The sequence below is a fragment of the Rhopalosiphum padi genome, chromosome 4 (genome assembly GCF_020882245.1).
Source record: "Rhopalosiphum padi isolate XX-2018 chromosome 4, ASM2088224v1, whole genome shotgun sequence".
NCBI lineage: Eukaryota > Metazoa > Arthropoda > Insecta > Hemiptera > Aphididae > Rhopalosiphum > Rhopalosiphum padi.
The window spans coordinates 18,187,898-18,207,814 of record NC_083600.1 but is presented as its reverse complement, the minus strand read 5'-3'; the positions used below and the strand labels follow the sequence as shown (position 1 = coordinate 18,207,814).

Below are 19,917 nucleotides of genomic sequence, written 5' to 3'. Positions count from 1 at the left end.
AAATGACATAGTGTTGAGCCAAAATAAGTAGTCGGTACGTTGTTTTGCATACAAATAACTTTTAAGCAATGTTTGTTTATTTTTTCGTAAATAATAATAACCGTGAGTGGTCGCTGGTAATGCACATAACATCACAAAATATTATAATATTGTAATGATGAGTATAATACAATACAATTTAATGCGGTCGACGAAAATGGATCTGACTCGTTTTATGTTACCGGCCGACAACTTATCCTTTTTTGGCATTATATATTCACACAACTGGTCCGTCTGGTCCAGATACATTGCAGTATACTTACGTGTAATATAATAATAGTATACGGTGGTGTATATTTTACTAACACTGAAAATTAAACAGTCAAATAATTTTAAAGTGGCGTTCCCCGGAAGTCAAAAAATTCTATTGGCGCAACGGGAGAAAACGATCCATTTTCAACAATGGACACCAGCTGTGAATTGTAACCGCGAATGTGTATTAAACGAAGCTTTAATCGTATTTAGCTATATTCCCGTTGACATTATTTATAAGTATATTGAATAATTAATTATTTTTATTTTTATTTATAATAAAACGTATATAGTTTTGTGTTTGCTCAGTTTTAATGGCAACCGGTGTAAACATTTGTGATCTAGCAAAAATAAATTGCATGATAAAAGGTCTATAGACGTACGAATGAATTTACGTCTAATGATAATACAAATTACAAATTATATTTACTCATTATAAATTCAGTTACTGCTATCTCAGTAATAATACAATTCTATTGTAGCACTTTGTTATAATATTATACTGTGTCTCAATAATTTTATCTTAATAACCGTAACACGATGTTGATTAAAAATTATAGATATCTGCACTCTTCAAGTATTGACAATATATAAGATGTGTTACAGTATTTAACATGTAATTAAGATGTTTAATGTGTTGTATGATAACCAGCTTACTATTGTAGAAAATCTAAATAATAATAAACGGTATATTAAGTTAGGACAATGATTAAAATATCTGTGTAACGTGTTTACAGCACCAATAGTTCACCTAATTATTGGTAAGCATTAAAGCACTCATTCAATCCAATATTTAATCTATAAATTACTTTTAAATTTGCCAGCCAATATTAAATTGCATGCTTGTCGATTAATTAGGTAGGTAGTATTTAATAAAATTTACTTTTTTTGTTTTTAACCACTTTTTGTGTATAATATATTGTATGATGACTAAAGAATCATAATTTTCCATTGAAAAGTCAGTATTTTTCTTTGTTTTTTAATTGGTGCATTTTATAATTCTATAGTTTACACTGTTTATAGTATAAATTTACATTGACCTATTTGCATAACCATTTTTAAAGTACAAACGAAAGAGTTAAATTAATGAAAATCAAAATTTGAACCGTAAACATGTATGTATTGTAGTGTATTATTCGTTTTAAAATTTAAACTTTTACATTTATGTCTTACGCATGTAAGTATTATAGTGTGTATAGTGTATACTGTACTATATAAGTAATAACATTTATAAATTAATACGCTTATGCATAAAATATTTAATTAATAATGAATGCTGTTAAATTTTTAATATCAATAGATTTTAACAATCTTGTATCACTACGTATTTCTTAAACTCATCGTGCACAGCTAACAACAACAATAACAGTTGATGTATGCCTTCTTACAACACGTATCACATCGTCGTACCTATCGACGACGTATAGGTATACGTTATAACATAATGTTAATTACATTAATTTGTCACAATCGTCGGGTATACCTGTACTTATTCTAGTTTACACCGAGATGGGCAGATCATATTTTATACTCTCAAATGCCACACAAATATTTGGTTCAGCGTTTTATTGACATCTGAAAATAATAATGATTATTAAATTTAAAAATTGCAGGATACATGTAGTTTTTAAGGAGTTTGGTATAGGCAATATTTCAAGTTCGTATGTATGATTGTATGCATAATTTATTAGTTGTATTAGTGCGCACCGTGCAGACTTCAACGATCATATTATTATAAAGTTACCTATATAAAGTGTAAATATTAAATACATTAAAGTGGATTTGAAACTACCTTAAAATATTTATTAGAATATTTCACTATGAAAATATGCTTAATATTCATAAAATATTTGGAATTCTATTATTTGTAGCATTATAGTTTAGCACACATGTATCATTTGCGGCGTAAATGAGTAATATACTAATATACCTGCTAATTGCATTATCTTTACTAGATAGTTGATTAAAAAAAACATACGATGATTTAATTATAACTTCTTCAAATTTTTAGGGTAATATGGTATGTTAATATGTGATCTACCTAAAAACTGTTTTATATTCTACATAATATATTCAACGAAACAAAAAACATAGTTGGTTGGCAATGCTGTTTGCTTTTCATTCAAAATTATTTTTTCAAAGATTTATTATACAGTAAATACATATTTTTACAATAAGTATAAGCGATGAATAAGGATGGTAATGACTGTAGTCTTGAAAGGAGAATCCATCCAGTAATAGAACTTCACAATTCCATTAAAGATAATTTTAAATTTGTTGTGTCACCTTCTAATTATCTAATTTTCTTATATTATACTTTTGTATAGATTATAAATACATTTTATAATACAATAAAAAAAAAACTTATTTCTGTACAACCTAAAATATTAATCAAATGAGACTATAACATTTTATTGAAATGTATTATCATTATATGAAATTATGTCTGATAGGCATCATAATGTATTTTTTACTTAAATTATAATATAATATATTATTTAATAAAACGTATAAGTACTAGAAATTTTTAATTATTTTTTTAAATTTATAAGAAATAGATTAGTAATTACGAGACTTAAATAAGTTAAAATTTCTTTACTGGCACTTGGAGCTGTTCATAACTTTATTCCCTGCACATTTAGTACTGCAATATAGGGCGTTGAGCACTTTTATAGAAATTATATAATAATTGACACGTATAAATTGAAATAATTTATCTAAGTACTAAAGAAGAATATGGAAGAGAAAAAAGTATATACTTTTAAAAAGTACTTGGACAACATATATTTCAAAACATTATATATCTACCAAGAAATTAATTTGGAACAATATTCTAGGTTGGAGTTGAGTGGTGGTGATTCGTCCTGTTTATATAGCTTCAGATCACGCACATCCCCTTGAACAAATCACTAACATACGATACAACAATAACAGGCATTATTAACACTAAAAATATTAAATTTTTGACAACAAATTTCTTCAATAAGAAACTTGAAAAAATATCTTAATTCATCATTATGTCGTGCAGTATTCAACTTTTTTTTAATTATAAACACTCAAAATATTTTAAATGTTCGAAAATAAAATAATCGAATTTATGACAATTATAAATGTATTATAACTATTATAACTTATATTGTAAAAATAAAATAATAACAATTAAAAAAACAAGTAAATTTCACAAAACTTATAAAATATTTAATTTAGTTATGCAAAGTAACGAACCAATTCAATTTTATCTTATGAAAGTCATATTATTCACACCCTGTCATTATTCGTCATCCTAACTAACTATTTAATCTGTATAAATAGTATATTTTTATATTTTTCTTCGTAAACGTTTGTTTGACAAATAATTAAACAAAAATTCTAATTTTCAATAAAGTCCATTTGATCCCGCACCACCAAAACTTATGTTCAATGCATAAACAACGGACATTAAAACGCGCTTAATACACGTTGAAACGAGGATTCAGAGCGTATTATTCAACGGGAATTACAACACGATTTATACAATAATGCATGTTCAAAAAGACTCAGTGGTCGCAATTAAAATATTGATTACATACGTCTAATATTATATTGGTAGTATCGATAATATTACAAATCGTTAAATTCCAGATGTTATGCGTCATTTGCATTTTTGTTTACTAAGTATTATAAATTTATAACAATCAGAATAATTACTAGTAAAATATATACATTATTTTTTTTGGAAAATCTTCTAAAAACGATTTGACTAATCCCAATACAAGGAAAGAAATTGTGATATGAATGATATGATAATACAATTTTACTCATGAGTCGCGTATATATATAATGCCTAATTGCGATTTTCGTATATTCGTATGATCTCTTACAATTTTTAAAATAATGCGTACTATCTATTTCCACTCTGAAACTTCGAGTGACTTTCATTTCTACGTAGGTATACATCTATAATACAACAATTTTAAATCCTCGCGTGGGTTCGAAAATCGTCAAAAAACGGTAGTAATAAATACGTGGCGTCGGTATATATTATTAAAACTGCGTATTACAATACAGTAATACACTATAGTTTTCGTGAATAAGTTGTGGTTGTCATCGTCACCGCATAGTAACTTCGTAGACGACATCGAAACACACACGTGCGTTTCGTTCGAACACCAGTGTCGTCTGGGACCGATAAGTATCGAAATGCGTCGGACATAATAATAATAATAATAATAATAATAATATTATTATTATTATTATATGAATATTAATATTATCGTTGAAGTTCTGCCGAAGCGTGTCTGATGCGACGCACGCGATAGCACGTGCTAAACCATTGTCGTCCCATACAGTCGTACAACAATACAAAAAGAATAAGTATAATATTATTATGTAGGTATAAGTAACTAATATTATATTACAATATACCTAATATAAATTATTGTGTTTAAGTTAGTTATTGTTTATGTTTCGACAAAGGTGACACGAATAATTCTACATAAGATATTCTAAATAACTTATTTTGGCTATAAAGTATAAGTTAGTCAAAATAAGCAATTTTCGTACAAAGAGAAGGAGTTCATTAACAAAAATGGCGATATTAAAAAGTATTGATATTGTTATTATTATTCTATAACTAAAAAAATATCAAATAAAAAAATTGTTCTTAAAAACTCAAACTCAAACTATTATATTTCAAAAACCGTTCTCAAAACTGAAATCGGAACCATTAAAAATTTAAACAGTTTCAATCCCTGGACATTCGTATCACTTTCCTGATATTTTAACTGAAAAATCTCAACGTAACGTTTTCAACATACTATTTGTACAGATATGTACATTATGTAATACGACAACCGTAAAGATATACCAACAAACCGACGGACCTACGATGTATCATCGTTGCGGAAGTCACCACTCGGCAAATAAAATATTAAATAATTATTATTTTATCAATATTAAATAATATTGTCGTGTTACGATAACTCTGGCGCTATCTGCACGACGCCCAAGCCGTAAAGGCGGTCCGACAACAATAGGCGACGAACACCTTGAACGGCGGCAGATTCTGTACCGGCTTACGACGGAGCACGGTTTACGCTGCTGCCGCCGATGCCGCCGCCGCCGCCGCCGACGGTCAGTACTCAGTTGCTACCCGGTATTTGACAGTGCAACGAGCCCGCTATAACAGTGACGGATTTCCATCGCACGTTTACACGGTTGTTTTCGGTCACTTCGGCTATACACTCACATTGCACGGGTCGTGTACGTCTCGGCGTAACCACCATAATATTATACACAACAAATTATAAAAAAAATAAAAAAAACAATATCATCGCACCACACTCGTCAGCGACACGCCACTGGTGACGACTGTCCACTCCTCCGCAGTGTTCGTCGATCGTCGTCTGGTCCGTCCGGTCTATAACAATAATACAGTTCTATAGATTATTATTATACGTATACAACCCTCGTAAGCGATTTACCCAATAGTAATATCGTTTGTCGTGACATGGACGAGGGAACGTTGCACATGGCCAGAGCAATGGCTAGCATGAGCATCCACGAGGAGGAGTTGTACTCGGTGGGGATCAAGTCCGATATGACCGTGGTCGGCAAGATCAAGATGCAAGACAAACTGCAGGGATTCAGGTACGATACTTTTTGTATGATTACTTGTATAGATATGTATGTACCCAGCAGATAAGCGTGTACGTTTAAAGGGGTAGCTGCGAGCTACAGGTATCCGAACTCACTCTCAGTTTTCAATTAAGCCCAACTAAATAAGTACTTACAGATAATTATTAGATTAATGTATTATGTCTATTTTTACGTTTTGAGGCTTGTCAAATTGCCTCTTAAATAGTTAAAAATCAATGATAACAATGACGTGTTTTCCGGTATATCAGAGATCTTTTATTGCTGTAATACTATTACACTCCCCCTTCCCCCTCGGAGTCAAAATAAACCAAAAATTAGACCCGAGTTGCCAAATTCGTGGTAGTGTCTTAAAAATATGCTATATCCGTATTTGCTGTCTCCGTCGTACAATTGCCAATTGCGAATATGTTCACAATAATCAAATGTACACTCTGCCTTTCATGTTTTAATATTAAGGAAAATCGACTTATCACGAAACTTAATGGTAAGAACTTTATTTGTGTTTATGTGCATTTTTTCTCTACGAACACAGTTCTTACCGTTAATGATTAAAAATTATCGAAATTCTATGAACTGTTTGAAAAAACATTAAGCAACCCCTTCCACCCTTAAAAAAAACTGTTGTAAAGCTTACTGCACTCATGAACTATATAACAAACATATTCTATAATATAACATAATATGACGATGATGATGAATACTTAATTTTGAACTTAAATAAAAAAAACATTTAAACAAAATATTTTATTACTTTAAAGTTTAAACACAAGATAAACATTATACAAATAGTAAGATTTTGTAAATAGTATCTATTCGTGCGTTATGCATATTTGTATTTATTAGTGCAAACGCGAACCTTTTGTAGCTTTATTGTTTATTATTTTATACGTAAATGTAAAAAGATCAGAAAATTTGTATTGTACATCACATCCTTACTTTTTAATTCATATACATATAACTATTTAAGTATTCCTAAATATAGTGATAATACACAAATATACTTGGTTGTAGGACATTAATAAATAATAATTTATATCAATGTTAAATCGTATTGTATAATTTAATATTAAGTATAAATACTATAAACGGTATGTCGTTATCAGCTATAAAAAATATTATAATAAATCATCTCGACACGAAAGGGATGTACATATTATAATATACACATATTAATGGCTAATACCTAATGTAATTATGACTTATATGTACGTGTTTATAATTAAAATTATTTCGTCTGAAATGCCGAAACCTTGACACACATCTGGCAAAGCGGCATGAACCGGTCGTCTGTTCCTCTCGGCAGACGTACAACGATAAAATTGTATAATAAAACAGTGTATGATTTAATTATTTTATTATTTTACTCGCGAGTCTAGCGATTTTCATTTTGTCAACACGCGCGTTGGCTGTCACGCCATAATAAAGTATATACCTACTACAATAATAGTAACCGTACGGAGTTTCGGACTCATCAATTGTCCGTGACTACAACCGACAGCGGTATTTTAGCGGGCGATTTCCTAAGGTTTCCTAGACCATTTGATTTTCAATGACCCGTACGATTGCGTGCCACCATCGTCGATCGATATATTATCTTAAACAATATTATATTTATTATAAACGGCACTGTTGTGACGCAACTGTTTACCATTATTATAATACTATAGGATAACGATTTGGAGGGGTATCGGATTAAATATGATCGGTATATTTATTAGCGCACTCGAGTCGTTTCCCATAATTGATTTTTCTTTTTAATATAGTAGCTCGAATCCCCTTTTATTTTTCAATCATAGAATTCCTTATAATACCGATATCATACGAGTCGATTTTTCAATTTTTTTTTAATTTTTAATTTTTTAAAGCTTATAGACTCAAAGCTTACTTGCGATGGATAACAACTCGAAATTCATAATACTTAAAATTATATTTATAAATAAATAATCAAAACAATTATATATTCTAGTTCTCTATAACTTTTTGGTATACTCAGTAAGCTTGTAATCGGATAATACGATAAAATACATCGATCGATGTTATATGATATATTATACGAAGTAATTCGAGTACGCGTCCGTGCAGTAAAAAACACATGAATATTTAGTACTTCCTATAGGTTTGAGAGGCTTTCCGTGAGCAGATACCGATACTTTTTAGGGAGATTTGGACTGTTATTTGTTCTTTTTTTTTTTGTTGGCTGGTGGGAGGGTGTCGGGGAGAATTATGAATCCTATTTGAAACTAATTGCGCTTATGGCGTACAATATATTATCATGTAAATAAATATATTTACCCGGTAGAATGCTGCGACGATTTTACACGGTTATTATTGCGTACGTAGGTAGTGTGCGTGGTTAAAATCTCAAATGATGATGACGGACGTCTTTATGATCACTATTGGTAGTCCACAACGCGGAGGTGTACCTTTACATTATACGACGGTGACAAAATAGATAATATAATATTAGGCTGGTTTACGCGTGAATATTATGTTTTACAGATTTCACGGTTCGTTTGTTTGTTATTTTTATTTATTTTTATTTTTTTTGTCTAATCCATTAAACCCGTATTCGTCAGAAGCACGCCAACTATATACCTACTATATATATCTACTATAGTACTATTACACGAACAATATAAATATTAATGAACATACGTTTCGTTACCAATTGCCGACCGCTGTATTGCCGTGAAAATACTTAAATTACTCCTATTGTCTATAAGTTATTGCGCGTCGTAAACTAATTACAACGATATTCGCGCTATTTAAGATTTAACGGGTGCTGTGTACAACTGCATGAAGCAACGTTTCGAATTCGAACTGTAGAATACGCGATTCCTACTGTTCCTAGTGTAAAGTAATAATTATTAATTATTTAGTATATAGGGCCCGGATTTGAATACCCTTAAAAAATTATCCAAATTGTTTTGATTGGCAGTTGATAAGTAGGTAATCGAGTGAGGGGAACACGTAGCTTTAAATTTGAGTATTTTTATCACTTTTTTTATCTTAACTAAACTAACAAAAATACAAAATAAATTTACCAAACTCAGGTACGCATAATATATAAATATGTTAAACTCAAAAAAAAAAAAAAATGATCACACTTTAACTCCAGTTGTTTGAGTCCACGTAAGACATCTGATAATCTGTATAGAAAAAGACGCTATCGAATTCATAAACAATACATTGACATTTGGAACGTATAAAAATACTTAAAAACTATTAAAACAATATTTCTTGATATAACACTTTAATTTCCTAATTTAAGCTTAAAGATCGTATAATATTGTGTTAATACCTATATATGTACTTAAAATTAATGAAATTACCTGAAAATGCTAAGAAGTTCTATAAATGTTGAAAAAGAAACGACGAAAATAGAAAAAAAATTCATTTTAATGTAATATCTATTACATGAAATGAATTATGAACTTGAAATGCACTGTTTTAGTGCACTTAAAAAATAAAATCATTGCATTCAAATCTGGACCCTACTTGTAAGTAATAATATTCTCTCATAAAATATAACAGATTTTTTAATTATTAGCTCTATGCTATACAACATTTTTAAAAAATCTGATCTTGGTACTGATAAAGTGATAAAAATTATAAAAAGAACTTCGTGCATCAAAATGTAATCATCTATACTCTTAATTTTTCTAATGATAGTGTACTATTGTCCGTTATAAACTTTTCTGCTTTGCAAACTTGGATGAACTCAACATTTTTATTTTACGTTTCAGTACAATTTCTGACCTCCTTTATCAGTAACTGATGTTAATTTTTGAAAAAATCTCACATCGTGTAAACACGTATTTACAACAGAGAAAAAGCTGACAATTTCTTAAGAGTTAATCGGTTGTAAAAGGTAGTATGTAGTAATGCCATTTTGCAATTATACACTTCTGCACTTTACGTTTGACATTAGAGATTAAATAAAATAAATATTGCATTTTAATACCTAATATTTTTAAAGCAGAAAGAATGGCCAGTAAGAATAAATGTTTAACTATAGCTAAATTTCAATTTTGTGAAAATGGGCATACTGACTTTTGCAACCAGCCGACTCAATGCTATGATACTAACTACATTATACGTATAATCTGCGGGCTAGTGATACATTGAAAAACTGTTAGGCAATATTATGTACTAAAAATGGGTAAAATACAAAAATATGCTTTGAATATTAAAAATTATGCAATTTAATTTGGTTTCTATTTAAAAACTTTAATAAAAATTAAAATTACATAATAAAATGAGTATAAATAAATTTGTAAGTTTAAATTTCCTAAAAAATAAAGATGATTATTTTTTAAAAATGTAAATGAAATCGAAAGGTAGCATATTTTCCAATTAATTATTAAAAAAATGTTGTATTTAAAACAAAAACATAATATTATGACTTCCTATTTTATAACCCTGCAAGACTGAGAGTTTAACAACTCAATATATTTTTTGAATCTGCAGTAAAAAAATGTAATGCAATTTATGACAAATAAAACAAATGTATGCATCAATAATTATTATATAGCCTAAGATGCGATCGAGATTTTCTTTTTTTTCGTATTTATTTTTCTTTGCATGCAATTTGCACCATACAAGTATCTATATTTTTATAAATTTTAACAAGAAAATTTAAGTCAATTTGTTTCACCTTACATGACATGACACACATAAATATCATTATTAATAATAATAAACTCATTTTTATTAACAATGATAATATGATATGACCGTATGGGGATGTTATATAACATGTGCCTAGAACTGCCTAATATGCACGTGCATATACATGCAGTACTGCAGTGTAATGTTGGCTGTTGCAGTGCGTTTCGGGTCATTGCGCGAACACGAAATCAAGGTTTGCTGTCTTCTAGGTCATAAAAATCAAGGGGATAAAGAAATAATAATAATAATAACTGCTCTGGGGCAACACAGTACGTCAACCGCGTCAGTCCGACGACCCTGTAAATACAAGTTATATTAGAAATTAATGCAAATTGATGAGATTCTAGTCGATGATAATGATTGATTTGGCCGCGTGAAACGATTATTATTATTTTTATTAAAACAAAACGCTGTGTAATATTTTTATTATTATTATTATTCTTGCCCGTTTAATTTAATAAAAGTTGCCGTGACGTAAATCGCGGTGCAACACGTGCCCCTTCGCGTTCTAGGCGAATTTCAATTATTTTGCAATCAATATCGAAAAACAACGGTTTTGCTGCCTTTTTCCTTTTCCCTCTGCTTACGTATAAAATAAAAAATATACGAATAATGTTCGATCCCTTGGCACAGAATATCTCAACTCAAGTAGTTTTAAGTAAATTAGATTTTTTAATTGGATATGTTCATCCGAATGATTGGTTTTAAAATTTAAATTATATATCTAGTATTTTTAAATTGTGTATGTGACTTAATGCTTATCGCTAATCCACATTTCTGCCATTTTATTAATTGTTTTTTATTTTTTTTTTTATTTTATTATTTGCAAAGAACTACTATGTTTGTACGCCTCAAACCAAAATGAAGTAGACTCGATTTCTTATGTTTGTTTGCAAAAGAACCATAATACAACTACACGACAAAGAAAGTTTTCAAAATGTGGCGGTAAAATTTTATTTTTAACCACAAAAGTTAATAAATTTAATAAACCGACAAAAATGTATAATAATATATAGGTATATAACGGAAACGTCAGTTGGTCTCCGACTTCTGGCGGAAACCTGCAATAACATTTTGTAGATTTTAAAATTATGGCTATTGACATGTACCTAACCGCACAATCCGTAACTCGAAAAAAACAGAATTTTGAGTTGTGACAGTGTTGTAGGTACCAAAGGTGCGCGAATTTTATGCAAGTTTCGATTATATTACTGCCACTACGGTATAATATAATATACGGACGCCTTGAAAACGATATTTTCGACCATCTATCATATTATGATTATATTGTAAAAGCACAATAACATTCGACCGGGAAGTGTAGGTATATATAGTGTGCGGTACAGAAAAAAGTAGGTAATCGTTCACACGTGATATAAATTACAATACGATATGCGCTAGTATAGTGCTCTTAACATTCTAATAAAATATCGGCTCTCATGGACGACCACTATTTATTATTATTTTTTTTATCTCGAGACCGGCTGCTATTATATTATTACCTATACTCCGAGTAAAAATAACGCAACAGCCCAGGCAGAGCGCTTTGGAATAAAATTCGTGACTACATACCGTCTAATATCAATCTGTACTTGCACGGGTAGACGGTAATAGTACATACCGCACAAACTGTATTCGTATACGTGTATCTACACGTCATGAGGCATATATATACATGATAATATTATACACATGATGGAGGACCAGCAGCAGACGCACTAGCAAGTTACGAGAAGGGGTCAAGTGCACGCGCCGTGTAACATATTCTGGTCGTCCACCGGGACTAATTAAACGTCAATGCGAATGCCTATTTACTATTATTTATTATGTTTACAGGGTGATTCACCAAACATGCTAACCCTAAATTTTTCTTATCATAATGAACTTAATCAAATTCATATTTATGGAATTTTATAAAATGTACTTAATAAAATACAAACTGTTATCCGCTAAATAATTTACTGTAAAAAAGAGTATTCGTTTTAAAAATAGAAATTTATACCTCCGCAAGATACTCCTTAAGAAGAAAAACAAATCGCAAGAACTTGAAAATCTGGTCTAAAATTCATATTTTGAATAACTGCATTATTGAAGAAAAAAAGGGTGAGCATGCCAGTGCCTAGTAAATCACTCTGTATATACCCCTGTAAACGCCCTCGTTTTGCCGTCAATGCGTGCTGCGGTCAACAATTTTCGTTATATAGTCAATAATAACTTTTTAGGTTGTTAGTGAACCTATGAGTTTTGAACGTCACGTTGTTTTTGTTCATGTCTGTGATAAATTTTCCAGCGATATGTATAGGAGTAATTCAATTTCCGAGTATGATAATACTTACCGGTAATAATTTTTGTTGCAAATAATAAACTTCGAGTCATTTTTGATTTTATTTCTATATATTATACTGGTACATAAGAAAATACCACAGAAAATCGATACAATTTATGACACACCCGTTTTTTTTATGTAATCGATTTCTATTATAAACTAAAAAGTATCTATGCTAGACATTTAAACCTCTTCGGTGTTATTTATTGTTGCCATACGTATAAATAAAAAAAAAAATTACATTTGAATCAAAAAAATGAGTATTCTTGGACTTTAAAAAGCCCTTAAAGGTATTTTTTGTTTTTAAAATTCTCATCAGTTTAGTTTTTCTGAAATATGTATATCAATTATTGAAACAGCAATAACTTTTTTCTTTTTATTGTATTTTCGAAAAATTATTATTATTTGTTAAACATTCGTTTAATATTACTATAAAATGTGTAATACTGTTATACCAATTGATTCAAATAATTTACGTTAACATAATTTAAATTGAATTACGCACTATATAATTTCCAATTAAATAGCCAAGCAGTGTTATATGGACGTTTAAGCACAATATTTAGTTTAGGTAATATAAGGTGGTAGAGCACTATTTAACCTAATACGCGGTCGGATGTGTATATGATTAAGAACTCGATAGTACGAATCATCCTGTATATTATTATCCAATAGCCGCAAGTCTTAGACTTGACAGCCTTGCATGTGTGCGTTACTGCGTCGTGGTACTTTGCGTCCGGTTTCAATATCGCATTTTGACATTTCTTCACCGTACAAAGATGAAAAAATGAAAACCATATCGAACACGAAATAGGAACATCCTTACGAAAAAGACCTGATCAGCAGTGGTGCCCAAAAAAATTAAATTATATTTTTTAATTTTCGACTCGGTCACGTACATTACAACAATAATAATAAGCGCGTGTAGAGCCACGATGTGATCGAAATCTCCGAGATTTGTGCGGCCCAACTGAGCATAACAAGCCTATATAAGAATATTCAAATTGCAAAAACTAAAAAAACAACTCAACTAACGATTTAATAAATGCGTTTCAACTTCCAAAATTTACATTCATTTAACATAACATTTATAATATTATGTATTATATAGTATTTAAAAGATTTTGTAAATGGTTTAATATACACCAACTTGAAAAATTCTAGTCTGTGAGTGTATAGTATCGTTTTGTTCTTATTCTAAGATAATAATAATAATATTGCTCATAGAAGGATGAACGTAGATGAGTATACTTGCTACAATAAATTTAAAAGCAATGATAAATTTTCGCATTCAAAAAAAGTTTTAAGCCAAATTTAGTTAGTGACCATAAAACTATGTACGTGTAGAGGTTTTTAAAACTTACTGGATATAATTGTTATGGTATTATGGTATGAGTATATATTATAATATATGAGTATATGACTATATAAAGGAATATCTTCTACATTCAAATTTCAAGTCCATATTAGATTATGTAATAGTAATAGTATAATCCACTTATAAATTACAATATAATATATTTCTACTAGGTATATTATTGAGGAACGTTTGTTAATCAATTTTAATGTAACTAACAATGTATCTTAATGTATTATTGTATCCCAACAACATTTAAAAAAAAGAATTTTACTATAATAATACATAACATTTATTATGGAGACATCTATGAGTACAGTATATACTGTATACTTAAATATCTGGTAGCTAATACTTAACTAGATACAAATAGTTCGATAGCATAATGATAGGTAATAATTGATTTCATAGTAAACATAATTTTTTAACAAATTATTGAAAATTCTAAATAATACCTATATGTTATTACCATTAAGTCTACGAAGTTTAGACTTTATTTAACAACGGCGTTATAAAACACAATTCACTCACAAGAAGACTTATACAGTCAAAACTACTTATTAAAATAAACCACTTATACCGCTCTATTATCATCATAGATCACATGATTCATATAATTACACCGTGTTCTTTTTTTTATATGACATAACATTTCTACACGTATCTACTTGATAATTAATTGTTATGCTATTAAATTGTTTGTTATACTTGAAATAAACCCTGATCAATCATGTAGGTAGATATATATGATTTTTGACATTCTGATTTTGACTCCAAAATAAAGATAAAATATTTTTTTAAAGATTTAATTCTTAATAGAATGTTTGTTCAATATAATATAATACTATATGCAATACAACTAACGAGTAAAATAAACATCTCGATAATGTATTATATAGGGATCATAAAAAAAAACTATAACCTTTAAATGGAAATGTTCAACAAAAATTAATTGGCTATAAAAATAATATCCCGCGTGGTAAAAATGTTAATTAAATAACAAGATATTATTCACACCACACAGTGCAGAATTGAGTTGGTGGCTAAAGCAAATTAATAAGACCATAAATTACGTCCAACGTATACACAAGATTGAATCAATATGGATAAAATAAAACTGTTCAATATATTATGTAATAATGAAATTCGTTATTAAATATTATAAAAACCAACATACAGCATATTTATAATGTTTCCATTAAAACTCAATGCGCAATGAAGTATATATACTTCATACCAACGTATTAGATTTTATCTACATAATTAACTAAATAAAAATATATTTTAATTAAAAACATTATTCAAATGATGAAAATACCCTTGCACTTGTCTATCTAAATATAGATATCGCGGAATTAAGCATATGCACAGTTCCCCACTCGATATGATTATTAGCATAAAAAATGATTCGAATTGATTGAAAAAAATGTTCATTAGAGTAGTCTTTGCGACGACCATCAACTCTTCTATTTATAATCGCCTAAAAAAACAATAAATAAAAATAATTACATAATTCGACGTGTACTTGTGCTTGAAATTTAATATTGATGTAAATGTGTGTGTAATCACCAAAAAAAAATGTGTCTGAATATGATATTTATTTTTTTGATCTCCAAGTCGGTTAAACTGTGGCAAATTATTAATCCAAAAAACGATTCCGAGTACATAATATTATATTTTCTAAGATATTTTCAGGCGATAAAACGATTGAAATCGTATCATAATATTAAACGGTCATAGTGTATGGGCCGTGTGGAAATATGTAATATATATATAGTGGCTGCTGCTATAAACCCGATCGGGTTTGCAATAAAATGCGTACAAAGAACGTCTGATTCTATTGTGCACTCGTTGCCGCTGGACAAATCTTATTTGAATCGTTTCCGAGACAAGGCTATACGCGTGTATAAAAGACTCTATAGGTACATATTGGCCGATTGACGTGCAAGTGAATTCTTTCGGCGGCACGAAATGAAAATATCTGGACGAATTGACTTTGGAATATTTCTATATTGTTTTCGTCCTAAATGTCCTTTAGGTCTGATTTAATGACAAGGACGGCCTTGTCTGCACGTTGTTCGGCACACTCGAATATACTCGATACACTAGCTGGCACTGCATTACTTTTGGCACCACAAAAATCGATCAAACATGCACGTAAATGTTTAAAATCGACACAAACCCAACAAATTACATTATTACAACACTGAATACCGCTGGGCTCTATAGTAAGATCGCTGCGAATGAAATAGATGATATTTCATCGAGATTTTTTCGTGAACGTCACGAAGTACCTAATCAAGTTGACATATTGAAACGTATGAAATATTAAAAACCCTATACTAATTTGACATATCGACACGCCGCCGCCGAATTTATAACGCATAATATAATATAATGTATACATAATATGTATCAAAAGTTTTCCCTACAATCGATCAATAAAATATATAGTTAGAATAAATCGAAATGTCACAGGACTCAATAATAATAATTTACGACTAGAACATATCAATATCATTTATATCATAACATCGACGACAAGTAGTCGTGGGATTAAAATTCGTAAAATTATACAGTGTATCACAATAATCTGACACATTAAAATGCGATTTTAATGTAATATTGTCTCATCCCCATTATACACTATGTAGTATATTATAATATATTAAGTAGCCACTTGGTGGTTTGTATTTTGATTGGTTTGTTGTCCAACTTAAACCCTAACAGATAATATATAATTATATTTAAATTTTTAATATTTTTTTCGAATTTAACTATAGCCCTCCTCTGAACACCCCCTTCCCAAATGTATAGTATAGTAATAGCGGTCGCATTAAGATAACCTAGCCTAACCTATTATTATTATATAAAAAAAATAAAACTAAGAAAATATAAGCTAAAAAAAATAAACAAAAAACAGACTAAAATTGTGAAGTAGGATCAGGGGACCTCGCTCCTTCTATCAAGCCATTAACTTTTGTATACTTTACCCTCGCTCCCCAATCCCCATATTTTCTATTATTTACATTTTTATTACAGATTATATATATATATATATATTCTTGTTTGTTCTAATAATAAAAATAAAAACAATTTCAAGTTTAAATATATGTTGCATTGTTGCTAGACAAAATAGAAAAAAATAATACGGTGGACATATTAATTGTTATCATTAAAGCTTTTGGGGTTGGGAAAATTTACCAACTAGGTCATTATTAGTTATACAATTTTAAATACGAAACAAATCTATTCTATATGTGTTTATTTTGACGAAGGGATTTCGGAACCTAATCACATATAATATTTCTAGACAAACAACAATAAAATTAAAAATATTATAAAAAAAAAATTATTTTTATCTAAATAGTGTATTGTATATAGTTGATTAAAGCTCGAATAATTGTATATAGTTGTTGATGTTGTGTATGTATTATAATATATAAAAACAGTAAACATTTTCAAAAATGGATATCGGTACATATTTAATTATTATTATTAAGATTTTACGAAGCTTTTTAAAATTAAAACCATATTGTACGTCATGGACAACATGACCCGCTTATTATCAATTAATTATATCATATTAATAATTATTATAATATGCTAATATGTATACCTATCTAGCAATATCTGTAAAATTTAAAATCAAATCCTGCTTAGTCGAAAACCACTGACATTGAAACCGTGATCGGCGGGTCCCCTCTACTCATGACAAAAGCGAACTTTTTTCCTCGAGGCCGATGCCGAAAGTTATTATATTGCATTATAATATCATCGCATATCGAACTATCGAATACACTATAGGACGCGTGCAACGTACACAATATTATTATACATGTACTCCAGCAATCACGAGCGCCCCGCGAGGCTATTGATTCGGTCTGATATTTTATGCAATATTATATTATGCTATACGCCTATACGTCATTACAATAATATGACTCTGGATCATAAATCGTTCGGCAACCGCTGAACTGCAGTGTACATACAATATGTTTGTGTGTGCGCGAGTGTGTGTGTGTACAGTGTGCAAACAATATATGACACATCGTATATTTATATTATTATAATATACTGCTTACCCGCGTTATTATCATTAGTTATAATAACGTACAACGATACTGTCGTACTGCGTGAATCGAGAGATCGTATATTGTAATATGTATATTTATTGTGAATATATTGTCTGTATAGATACTTACGTTGTTTTTGTCGATGAATAGACTCACGACCCGTGTGTCAAGACCACCGCAGTTATGCGTTTGAAAAATAGTATTATAAAAAAAAAAAAACGTTTACAATGATGTAACGCGTACAGTCAAAAAAAAAAATAGTAAATCCCGCGTACCTACATATGTATATATGTACGCGAGATTTACTATTTATTTACGTATATATATATATGATATAGAGTTAACTTTTCTTTACATTCCATCGTGTGGTATCTACTATATATTATACAGTGATACTTGGGTATACATTGGTATAAAATTATTATAATATAATAATCGTTATTATTATTGTCAGTCATCAAACCCTCTGACCCACTTCTTGTGTATCCGCAATCGGATAACTAGAACTACAAGAGCATATGCGTGCATCAAAAGCCCAAGTCTCTAATTAAAAATACCTTTTAAAAATCTACCTAACGATTACAATATATTTTTATTATTAAAATGTTAAAAAAGTATGATGGCTAATAATAGGGCATAAGATGTTTACCTCTAGGTACCAATTATTATGTTCATAATTCACGTTTAGGTTTAACACGATGGCTCGAATTTAAAACGTAACATGTAAAGTCTTAAATTTCTTGATGTAAAAGTCTTCAAAGAGATCAAATTGGAACGAATAGTTTAAAAATGTAAAAATTAAATTAAAAAATAATAATGATTCGCTTTCGTCGTGACAATATTTTATTTCACCCGTCAAACAACATACGACAACCCATGCAAATGCCGCTACGCATTATAATAGTGTATTGGGTATAATTAAATTAACTAGGTAACTTAAAAATCCTTATAAAACGTACCCGCATGAAGACAAACATAATGATTAAGTTTTTTCGTAGAGCTATTTATTACGACGATAGTTTTGCCATTCTAATAGTTTTGTTGTAGGCGTGCGCGATATAAAAAAAACAAACTGTTTAGGTACCTTTATATATTGTTTCATTATATTTACTATTTACACCATATTAAAGTGTATTATTCAATTACTGTATGCGATAAATAATAATACACTATACATCATTTACTGTTCGGCTCGGTTCGACATTCGTCTGTAATCACATTATCTCCATACTTAATTGACTGTTGAAAATCCTTTGTATACCTATACGGGTATAACTAAATATATGCAAACATGCAGTAGGTACTTACATCAATGTTTCGTATATTTACCAACGACAACAATAAGAAACCGTCTGTTATACAAAACATAGTTGTTGCATAATAATTGCTATTTGTATTATTTTTGGTTTCAACGGTTTGCGTAAACCATGCGTGTAATAACTGTTTGAAAAAAAAACTGTCAACTTATAGGAAATTGACATTCCAAGGTTCACGTCAGATGCACACGAATCGATATTTTTACAATTTCAAAACTATAATGTATATGCACTAGCTAGGTA

The 19,917-nt window shown here is 29.5% G+C and overlaps 1 protein-coding gene across 1 annotated transcript in view; it reads left to right on the top strand.

The window, feature by feature from the left end:
• Window positions 1-5,413: 5,413 nt before the first annotated feature.
• The window catches only part of LOC132929641 (NAD kinase-like), a 60,290-nt gene continuing 45,786 nt past the window's right edge, over window positions 5,414-19,917 (top strand). The window contains exon 1 of the mRNA XM_060995136.1: window positions 5,414-5,919. Within this exon, the coding sequence (XP_060851119.1) occupies window positions 5,780-5,919 (140 nt within the window). The 5' untranslated portion in view covers window positions 5,414-5,779. The remainder of the gene's footprint in view (window positions 5,920-19,917) is intronic.